We start from the raw sequence: 11,775 nt of genomic DNA on the forward strand, positions 1-11,775 counted from the left end.
GGGGCCGGGCGGAGCCGCCGGGGACGCAGCGGGGCCCGGGCAGCCAGCCCGAGCGGCACCGGCACCGAGCGCTCCCGCAGGCTCCGGTGCGGGGGTCGCACCTGCAAGCCTCCCCCAAAGCGGCGTTGCAAATTCCGGCTGAGAGGGGCCGCCAGCAGTCGGCCCGGCGCGTCCCGGCGCGGAGGGGTCGCGCTGGCTCTGCGCGCCCCGCGCTCTGCTCGCGGCGAGCTCGCCAGGAGCTAATCCGGGTGCGGAGGCAGCCGCAGGACTGGAGCTGCCTCAAGGCATCCGGAGCGTAACCGTGGAGCGGGGATTTCGGGTGATTTCCAATAGGGAATGGCTGGCTGGGCGGGTGGGTAGATGCGCTCAGCCCCCACAGCCGATTTCATAGCTTTTGTAGCGGCAGATGAGCCGGGAGACTCTTTCCTCCCGGGCTTGTGGCAGTGATTCAGAACAGCAGTGTGTGGCCACGCTTGGAGCCCTGGCTGTTCATCCCCCTGGGATATGCACTTCAAATACTTTCTGTCGGCCTTGATTACCTCCCCCCCCGAGGGTTTTTGATTTTTTTTTTTTTCCCCTCCCCTCAAATTAATTAATTTTTAATGAATACACAACAGATGAGAAAATTCTTCACAGAAAGATGAAGGTATCTGATCATAGCAAAGAGTTTTGGTTAAAGCAGAAAGCTGCATAAATTGTTGCCAGTCTCTGCAGAAAGGGAACATGAGAAGACAAAGGAATTTCAGCCACCTTCTCAAGGCTGCCTTTTTTTGTTGTTTTACCCAGTTTCACCTTTCCTCATCACAGTAAATCTCTAACCTCTCCCTCTTGCCTCAAGGCCTGTCTGTACAAGCAAGGCCCTTGTACCCAGGAACTGTGTTGGGGCATGTTAGTTTTTTAGTTGTGTTGTAACTACAGTAGGGTAGAAAAGTTCTTTTTTTTTTCCTTCTTTCTTTTTTTTATTTTTCTCCTGTTGCAAGGTACCATGCTGTCATCACAGCATACACCCTGTTCCAAGAGAAGAAGGAGCTCTTATCTAAGGCCAGAGTGGCTCTCCCACACAGCGAAGTTAAGCCTTAGCCGCAAAAGATGATGGACCAGCTCTGCAAGTTCCTAGCTAGGGTTTCAAAGGGTTTTGTCCAGTTTGGTGATAGTTTCCAAATGGCTGTGATTAGTGAAAGCCAAGTCCTGAGACTGAATATTGACTTCAGCAAAACTTAAGCCTAATTTTCAAAGGGGTTAAAGAGTGTTTTGGGGTTTTCAAGAGTGGGTGGCAGGGAGGAAGGCTGAAATGGAGCGTCTTTGAAGTTTGACCTCCTGTTTCTTTCAGTGGGGTGTGATAGCATCTAGAAAATCAACAGTAACTCTTTAGCTGATGGCTGTTGCCTTTCAGCTCTCTGGCTCTGTTCATCTCCTTATTGGAGGAGACAGATGAATGTGGAAAGGCAGGCCCTGCAGTGGCCTCCTTTCTCTCTTGGTTACTGCTATAAATGCATGCAACCCTGAGAGAACCAGCCTGAAGTTTCTCAGCAGTGTTGGCAAAAGCAAATGTACTTCCAGGGATGAAGGGGCTGCCAAGAAAGAGAAGTGTCTGAGCTGCAACAGACAGCCTTGGAGGCCTGCTGGAGGTGTCTGGAAGGCAKGAGGGCTTGTGCTAGAGATGTCCAAGCAGTATTTACCTTGGAGGCAAAGAAAGCAGCAGCCATCCTAGCCTTCCAGAGCTGTGGCATTGGCAAAGAAGGAATCCTATGAAAACCACTTAGAAGTCTCCACTTTGTCTAGATCTGGCCTTAACTCATGCAGTGATACCATGCTTCTCCATAGCTTTGGCAAACCACCATTCAGAGTCATTCACAGAAAGGGAAATATCTCAAGAAAGGGAAGGAGAGCGTAGAGGAGATGCAGGGAGGCAACTTGTTTGAAGATGTAATATACTTTCTATCACAAGCTTTGAGAAAAGTAACAAAGTATGGTTGTCCCATCATAACTATATAGAAGGAGTGTTTAATATGGTGGTTGAATCCATCATCTTCTAAATATATGGATGGTGTTAATAAAAGTGACTTGCATTTGCCTTTGACTCTGAGTGAGTGTTAGGAAATCTGCCAGTCCATGGAAGGCACGGTACTGATTCTTCACCCCTTGAAAATTGACCATTTGGTGTCATCTTTATGTGATGTTACAGGTAAAAGGACACAGAAAAGAAGATGGACTGGGGAGCTCTGCAGGCCATTTTAGGAGGTGTAAATAAACATTCCACCAGCATCGGAAAGATATGGCTCACAGTCCTGTTCATCTTCCGTATCATGATCCTGGTTGTAGCGGCAGAGAGAGTCTGGGGAGATGAACAACAAGATTTTGTCTGCAACACACTTCAGCCTGGGTGCAGAAATGTTTGCTATGACCATTTTTTCCCCATCTCTCATATCAGACTCTGGGCCTTGCAGCTGATCTTTGTTTCTACACCTGCACTGCTGGTGGCCATGCATGTAGCTTACAGAAGGCATGAGAAGAAAAGGCGTTTCAGAAATGGTGAGAAAATCGACATCGAAGAGCTGAAAAATGAGAAGATTCACATCCGGGGCCCCCTGTGGTGGACATATACCAGCAGCATCTTCTTCAGGATCATCTTTGAAGCCATCTTCATGTATGCTTTCTATCACATGTATGATGGGTACCAAATGCCTCGCCTGATGAAGTGTAATGCTTGGCCCTGCCCCAACACAGTGGATTGTTTTGTTTCTCGGCCCACTGAGAAAACCACATTCACTATTTTCATGCTTGCTGTGTCTGGGATCTGCATGATGTTGAATCTGGCTGAATTGTGTTACCTAGTGATAAAAGTTTGCGTGAGAGAACGCAGGAAATCAACAGCTCTAAAATAATTCCTCCAGTACCACGATTTCTTAGGTCCCCATTTTACTCAAACTTTCTTAGGTGTCAGAAAACAATCTGCAATATTTCCACGCTGAAGGAAAAGGACAAAAATGAAAGATCATTCATAACTTTAAAATGATATCCTCCCTGGGAAGCTGCCACTGAGCTTAGTTCGTAAGCTAATTCAGTATTCTTATCCACAAATAAAGAGAGCAGCCTTTTGGCAGCAACTTTTCCAAGTACGTCTACTGCTGTGATTCTGTTTGGTGGGATAGGGTCACTTTTCAAAAAGTGGGAGTTGAAGGGCCCAGAGGAGGCTCTAGCGCCCAAAGGAGAGGCAGAAATCATAAACACATTGCCTGCATTGTACTGGTCAGCTTCAGGGGCAAGCCAGTAACAGAGTTTGATCAAAGTGGGATGAAGGGGGATTTTTTGGTGAACTTACTACTTGTGAAAGGCAAGAAGACAGAGAGGCAATCATGTTTATAGCAGGTTATATTCATGTTTATAGCAGGTTGTTATTCTTTCTCTAAACACTTTTGAGAGCAAGCAAAGGGACTAGGAACACAGGCTCTCTATGGCAGCACCGGGGATCAGCCATATTTTAGCTTTTCAGCTCCTCCTCTGCACTGAGGAGCCACCCCAGCAGGGCTAGTGCTGGCCAGTCTCAACCGGTTATAAGTGTCATAAGGTCATTGCAGCTTCCCTCCATTCACAAGGGCTGCAGCAGTGGGAGGAATGAAGTATATTTTTTCATTCTCTTGGTCAGGTGAAAAAAGGCTTGCTGCCTTGGAGAAGGAGGGGCAGTGGGACTGTCTTCCACCTGATTTGTGCTCCTGCAGCATTTTGCAGAGACCCTCAGTACAGTAGATTTTTTTTATCTGATGAGACTTTTTACCACTTGGCTGGGTCTCCTTCAGCTGTTCATCTTTGAAGATTTTTGTTCAATAAAGAAGAAAAAAATTGCCTCATTATTTCATTCTGTTTATTATCCAGGACAGCATGATATACAGTRGATTGCAGCTACCAGTGCTCTTTCCATCAGTCATCAGTTTTACGGAGGCTTTTCTCCACAAAACCTTCTCCTCGTACCTTTCAAGGGAGTACATCAAACCACTCCCCATCTCTCCAATAACCCATATCATGAGACTGAATCATCCTTCCTCTTCTTACTGTATGTCCAGCAAGAATTACAGACACCTTGCAGAGCTAAAATTGCAAAGTGTCTCAATCAGAAATGAGGACGAACTTGATATTTCTCTTAAACTTCACATCGCTAAGCTGTGAATTGTGTGTTACTAACTGGAAGAACTATGTGAGTCAGTCTGGTCTTGTCTGTACACAATAGCCACAACACGCATTCAGGTTTATGCTGTCGTAGGCAGTTACACCAGCACATATAGCATCACACAGCTCCCAAGTGCCTGCCCATTGAACCCACTTGTAGAAAGCTGGCTATTTCTCCTCATCGGCTTTAATAACTAGTTTTCCTTTCAAAAGAATGAGCACTATCTCAGCTTCTCTTTTTGCATCCACCAGCTCCTCCAATACACTCAAGTTTATCACCATTGGAGTAAACGAAGATGCATTAGTTAAGGCCCATGTCCTCTCACTATGCCCTGGGAACGTAGCATAAGCAGACTSCCATTGCTGGTGTGCTAAAACCCAGTGTTACAACTTAACTGCAGATGGAAGCGTGGCAGTTAATAGGGGAGCAGGAAAAAAATCCAAACAGCATCCTCAGAGGCATGAACAAAAACATGGAAAGTCATTAATAATGAGCTGAACTGAAAACTTGATCTGTGAAAACATCCTTAATTCAACCCTGAAGAACAAAGCTTGGCACATATCAGGTTTGTGCTTGGTAGAGTTCCTGCATTGTTCCAAGTACAAGTACAAAGAGAACAAACTATCTACACTCCCAGTGCTTTAGTATTACATTTCTTTTGTAACAACAAGATTTTTATTTTCTTCTGAAATCATAATTAAAGCACTCTTGTGGTGCCTGGGTTCTGTCTTACTTGCATGTGCCATATATTATGTAACATGTTTAATGAAAATCTGTTTACCATAATAGAAAATGTATGTGCCAATGCTACATTTAATAGCCAAGAGCTACTGTAAGCATTTTAGACTATGCTGCAGGTTAGTTTCCAGGTGGTTGCACTGCCTGTTGTCCTACAGACTTCATGAGCTGCCAAAGGAACACCACAAATGTGACCTGTACTAGAAATCAGTTCTGCTGTCTAAATCAGTCATGTACTAGCAGAGCTGCAGCTGATAAATAGCTTACCAGCTCCATAAGACAGAGATTGGTCTCCCAGTCTGCCTTTGAGTTTGACTGGAATTTCGTTTAGACTGGAATAAGAAAATGAGATGCGCCAAAATTGACAGCACTATTTATTTATCTTCAGCTAGCAGTTTGGCAACCAGATTATCATGAAGGGGACAAAGAAAGAAATTGGGAAAGTGACTGGAAGTGGCCAGGAAAGGACCTTGATCCAGAACTGTAGCATCAGTGACAATAGGTCTATCAGGTTATTTACCGTCTGTGACATTTCTTTTCTGTTTGTATTTGACTAAATAGCTGCTTTGTAAGAGAAAAAAAATTCAGCAACTTCATAGGAACTAAGCCCTTTGCACCTATTTCTGTGTGCTACATTGCATGGTTGACCTCCTACAAATGATTTTCATACAGATTAAAATACAATGCTGTATTGGAATTGTGTCTGTCCTTTCCGGAAACATTTACCTTTTTGGCACTTGGTTCCTAGACTCTTTTCACAATGAAAGTTGCAAGGCTATTGACAACTGAAGCAGCAAATCTGAAATCATGACTCTAAAGGAGGCTGATTCCTTACTGTCCAGTGTAAAGTGTAGCCAGAATATAAGGCGTCAAATAATGTGATATCAGAATTAGGAAGTATAGGAGTGGGACAGGCTAGAATTATACCTGAAATCACCAGGAATTTACCATGGACTTCAAGGCTAAACTTTCRTCAAAAAACCTTGAAACCAAAACCACAAACATGCTTGGCAGAAAGAAAAAAAAGAAAAAAAGGAAACTTCACTTGTAACCCACACTCAAGATTTGGTTTTATTAGCTAGAGAAAGGAAAGGCCTTCTCATGAAAGAAAGACTGAATTAAAAGGAAAGCAGGAGCCTGTATTTTTGATTTCTGTATATAGAAGTAACTTTATGAAAGATTCTCTCAGACAAAAAAAAAATCCTTCAGTTATTTAGCAGTTACCATGAGCCAATGTACTGTGGTATCCTATCTCACAGCAAGAATGTAAAAGACAAATGTGGTCCGTACAGAGAGAAACACTCCTACACCATTGAGGTTCAATTCAAAATGGCAGCATTGTTAAAAGTTGATTTTTTTGGTAAAARTTCTACTGCAGCAAATATACAACAGTTAAGAGCACTTTACTACAAACAGCCTTGTGGAAATTAATCTCTTTTTTCCTTAGTCACAGTTACCTCCTCTGCAACCTAGGCTAATATGTTTTACCAGGCAAAAAAAATCACACTCAAAGCGTTTCACTGTATTTTGTGCTCACTTGTTCTGATGCCCAAAACAAAGGGCAGTCAYTACCCTGGGTTTTAATTACAGGTTTCTTTGGATTTTTCACTATCATTTTATCTATGTGGTCATTTAAAATGGTTTGTAGCAAAGACAGTGGTAAGAGTAATGGTAACTATCCAAGAGGTAATCAACTAAGACTAATGGTAATGATCTTCAATATATTTCAGGAGCTACGTATTTTTACCATCTGACCATCCTGGCTTGTCCCTGTCATTTTCTCTTACAGAATATATTTCTATTCTGTAAAGTTGGTCCAGCTCTGACCTGGGTATTTTTTATATATGCCATCCTAGCCACCCAAAAAAGCCTCTTTAACCTGGGCTTGGAAAAACTTTAAGCTTTAATCAGCATCTCCCCTGTCTGGCATTCCACCGTTGCAAACACAGCTTCAGATACCTCTGGCATGTTAGATTGGTTAATGATACCCTAGAATTCAACCTCCGAGTTGACCGTACATTCACACATGCCCCTTCCTTTTTTCTGCACTGTAATCACTGACACTAACTCATGATTAATTTTATATCTGCCTGCTCTATGCCCATTGCAATCCATGGTATTTGAATAAGCCCATCTACTAAAAAAAAAAAATCCTCTCCAAGCATGCTGCCAGGTAGCCAGATGCTTGCGTCAGCCTTTCTGGTAAAGGTGTGATGCGGTATCAGTAATGACATACAGTTGAAAGAAGTATGTGTTGAGTGAACTGATAGAGAACTTAGCTGGGCTATGAATCGCTACAGCCTGCAAATGAATAAAATTTACTGTGTTCAAATGCTGTTTGCTCTTCGCTTTTTCGTTACAGAAAAACTGTATCTTTGAAGCTGCTTTGAATATGCATCATGAAGCATTGCTTTCATGCTGCTGTTTCAAACAACACTGTACACTGAGGGCTAGAGAAGAAGAAAGCACAAGAACGTAGTCAAGGAACAGCCCAGTTTGATGTACTGCAGAGAACCAAACAGTATTTCTTTCGCAGCACGGCACAGTACCTATGCTAATAAATACTGTAGTGTCTGAGTGCAGTCACACTGGCCCAAAGCAGGTAGAGTTTTTCAGTGGCCTGGCTGTGCTGGGCCAGCTTATCTGTTTAGATAAACACCTATATTTGCTGTCCTCTTTGCAATTATGGCACTATAGGCTTGTCAGCTGGGAAAGAAAATAGCAATCCTAAAATATTTAATTTAGAATCATGAAATTTGGTTAAAAAATGTTTTGCAGATCATTTTCTACTGAGCTTGAAACCTTTAAGACAGCACATAAAAAATCCTCTCACATCTCCAAGTGGTCCACACATTAGCAGGATTGCTGCACTTTCTTTTTATGGGGTGACTGAAAATTTTCCTATAAGTTTTCCACCCAGCTATCAACATTTTTCTTGTCACAAGTCTCCTTTCATTCAATTTGAAATTATTATAGCCATCCTAGTACAGAGTTAATCACTTAATCCCGTTGTTCCTGAGTTTCCCCAGCTGGAACATAAAAAATGACAACTGTGTCTTGTTCACAGACAGCAGGAAAGTTTAATTAAGAATTGTTTGCTAAGATCATTGCAAAGACAGGTGCCAGAAAAATAAAATTTTTAATTATTGTGCCATAAAGATTTCAAACCTATGCTATGTTGCATCATTAATGTAATGCCTAATTATGATTAGTCATGTTCCTGCCCTAAATATTGCATCTTTTCCAAGGACTGAGTGTTTAATATACAGCTTAAATAGCTTCCACAATCACTTCATCACAAACAAACAGAAACAAACTACACGCTTACCCACACACATGTGCACACAAAGGAACAAACTGACTAAATCATTATCTCACTTTATCTCTTAGAAAATTCAAACAATTATGACATGGATTTGTCAGGAATAATTTCTGTCTATCCCATGATAACAGCTTTTATGTATAGCAGTAAAATAGTTATTAATGACTCATTGTCAAAATGTGAGGATCCACCAAATGGCATAAACTGTATGCAGCTGGGAGGAGCTGCAAGTACATGGGAGGAGAGGATTAGAACTCCCTAAGATCTTTATCAGTAGGAGAAAAGGTTTAACAGAAGTAGTTTGGGAAGCTGAGAAAGTCTAAATGCCACAGTTGAGAAGGATCAAGCACTTGCAGAATTGTAGGATGGAGAACTGTTCTGAAGAAAGGAACAGTTTTGTAGAGAAGAGCTGGAGTTTGTAGTAGATCCTCAGTGGAACATGAGTCAATAACATTACTGACCTGGAAAAAAATATCAAACTGGGATGCATAAATGCCTGTCAAAAAGATGATGTTTGAAATAATGTTACCACTCTTTTTAGCATCTGCAAGTCCTTACCTGGAACTTACTTTGGAGCAATCTGTCAAAAAAACAGGTATCAGCTGGAGAAATCCAGAAGTCAGGAATAAGAATGACCAAATATCTAGAGCATACACAGCACCTATGAGGAAAGCTTGAGAGAAATGGGTTGGCCTAGAAAAGTCTGAAGAAAGACCCAATAGTGCTCATCAAATATGTAAAAGACTGGCAAAGAGGATGAGGATTTTGCTCTTTGCATCTGCTGGCAACAGGACAAGAAATAACAGGCTTACATTGCAATGAGATGTTGGCTAGTCATTGCAAAAAGCTCTCTGTGGAGAGGGCTAAGCATTGAGTCAGATGATGCGCTCTCCATCACTGAAGGTTTTTAAGGGCAGGTTAGTCCAACATCTGTTGAGGATGCTGTAGGTATGGGACTCTTCTATGGGACAGAGGGAAGAGCTAAAATCTATGGGGAAGGGGACCTCAACTGAAAGAGTCAGTTGTACAGGTTCTTTTTGCTGAGCCAAAGCTCAGCTACTAAATCAAAATTAAAATCTTGTTCATATAAATTCAAGGTTACATATCAGTGCAGAGTCTATCCAGTATGATCTATATCAGCATGGTTCCTTTGTCCTTTTAACAATTGTAATAAAGCATTTTTGTGCTATAATAAATTCCACCTGAAACACAAGAGGTGGCATTATGAATAAATACAATTGTAATTCATATAAATGAATTTGGTCATGGGTGTTCTTTTATATTCTCCTCAGCAGAGTGAGTAAAAAGCTCCTCTTGCCTTGGTCTTGTATCTCACAACATCAACATTCCTCCCAATGGCAGCTAGGTTTCTCTACAAACCTTCCAGTCTTTCCTCGACAAGCCACTAAAACCCAGGTCAATTTTCCATTTTGCTGCCCTGAGCTCAGCTGACTATACATGCAAACATTGCTAGAGATCACTGCAGCCTAGTCTTCACCCAGCAGAAGTTTCACAGCAGTAACGTGCCTTTTCATGTTACTGGTTTCTTCCAGTTCAAAGGCAGATTCACACTGTGCAGCAGTCTGGATTTTTTATAGAAATTTTCCCATACATAAGCTCCGCTTGTTTTTCTGTTTCAAAGCAGGAGATCTATTGCTGTTCCTTTCTTTGGAAGGTAGCCAATATTTGAGGCCTTTGCAAACTCATGATGCATGTCAGTAAGGTATATTCCTGCTAAAATATACCGTATTTGTTCTTGCCCTGAACACAATGGAAAAGAACATCAGACAGGCAATTTCCTTGTTTAGAAGCTATGGCTGTGGTTTGGCATTACAAAGTCTTCACTGGTAATACTAGTTTAAGGTATTGACACTGATTTCATCCCTTCCTATCCCACCTGCGTCTTTCTCCTACCCCATCCAACGCAGTGCCTCCACTCCAGGATCTTTACTGTGCCAGCACAGTTGCTTGCACAGTTGCACTGGGCACTGSATTAGGTGACTGTTTTAGCTGATGACGAAACAAACATTTTGATTTGCTGGATTGTTTTTTAGCTGGATCAGTTCCTTGATCTGGCTTACAGGGAGGCCACATGAACTTTTCTGCTGATGTGACTGTGGGGCAGTAGGCCATGGCATTAGGCAAGAAGAGCTGCCGGGAGTCAGCAGAAGGGGTGGAGGGAATGGCCATGTCTTAAGCTGTATTGGCTGCTCCACACCTTGTAATTTCAAACCACAGCCTCTGGCTGTATTTTCGTAAGTGGCTGCTACCAGAAMGGGGACAGTCTCCCCACCTTTTCCCTCTTTCCCTGCTGTACCCTTCCCTGCTCTCCTCTCCTCTCTCCTGGCCCTGCTTCTACCCTACTGACCATCTCCCTTGCTCTGACCCACTCTCCCCTCAACCCCAGTATGAGTTAATTTAACTCACTAACTGAACAGAAAACTATCTGAACTCTAGGTTTTGCTTTATTTTCAGCCCAGTTAGTTTTCTTCCAGGTTTGGGGCAGGCATTACTGTCTTTCAAATACCAATACTTCCCTTTTATTTCTTCGTATTTTTGGCAGCAGTGTGGAGAAAAAGCTTCAAGCCATGACAGAATAGTAAAAATGTCATTCCTCTCAGGATTCTGCATGTCCCACGTCTCTCTTTTTCAGTTCCTCCTCATAACACATGCCTGGTTTGTACAGTCATAATTCTTCTGCAACATTTCACAAGCAGTTTTGCTCCCAGGCAGGTGACTGAATGCATCTCACTGCTACATAACCCAGAGCAGTCCAGTTTTGTCAGTGTATTAAGAGACTTTCCACAGTTTCCAATGGACTTCTGAGAGGAAGCCTGTTCTGGTGGGTAAAACACCAGTCTAGGAGCCCAGTGCCATTCCCATTGCTCTAGCACAGATTTTCTGTATACCTAAGAGAAGTCATTAAGTTTTCCTGTGCCTTCATTCCTACAAAACAGCAATAACAATAACCCTTCCTGTCACCAGTTCTTATTTGCTAATATTCTGTGTTCTCTGAGGTGTTTGTCAGTAGCGTCTAACACACAGAACACTAATCACAAAGTGGCATAATAATAACAGCTTCTATTCGATATGAGATTAAACTACTACTCCAGTGTTTTTACTACAGTTTTATTTATTAGTTGAACGGTTCTAAATACTAAAGTCTTTTGATTTACTTCATGTAGAAAACAACTAGAGGAGAAGAACGGACTTTACCACTACTTACTTCAAACTGTGCCTGCTGAGATAACAGTAGCCTTCCTTTAACATTTAAATCTCTTTAGTGCCATCTTCTGTGGCAGAGTGGCATGTCAAGTCCAATTCTTTTTATTGACACATACAGAGTGCCACAACATGCTGAACTGAAGGTCTTCTCAGCTCTTTTCTTTGTGCTGAATGTGTGGACACAACTGCTATCAGCACTGCCATGCCACATACCCCTTCAAGTGGCTTGTTCACTAGTAGTTCACTAGTAGTTCACTAGCTTGTTCACTAGTAGTTCACTAGTAGTGACATAGTACTAGTAGTACCACAGTTTAGAGGTCCCACC

The 11,775-nt window shown here is 42.3% G+C and overlaps 1 protein-coding gene across 1 annotated transcript; it reads left to right on the forward strand.

Annotated features, from left to right (window-relative positions):
• The first annotated feature begins 2,191 nt into the window (after positions 1–2,191).
• Positions 2,192–2,976, forward strand: LOC112968341 (gap junction beta-6 protein-like). The gene has a single exon (XM_026070496.1). It carries the CDS (start codon positions 2,208–2,210, stop codon positions 2,883–2,885), a length of 678 nt encoding a protein of 225 aa, XP_025926281.1. The 5' UTR covers positions 2,192–2,207; the 3' UTR covers positions 2,886–2,976.
• Positions 2,977–11,775: the final 8,799 nt, after the last annotated feature.

The sequence above is a fragment of the Apteryx rowi genome, unplaced genomic scaffold (genome assembly GCF_003343035.1).
Source record: "Apteryx rowi isolate R43461 unplaced genomic scaffold, aptRow1 scaffold_311, whole genome shotgun sequence".
Classification (NCBI taxonomy): Eukaryota; Metazoa; Chordata; class Aves; order Apterygiformes; family Apterygidae; genus Apteryx; species Apteryx rowi.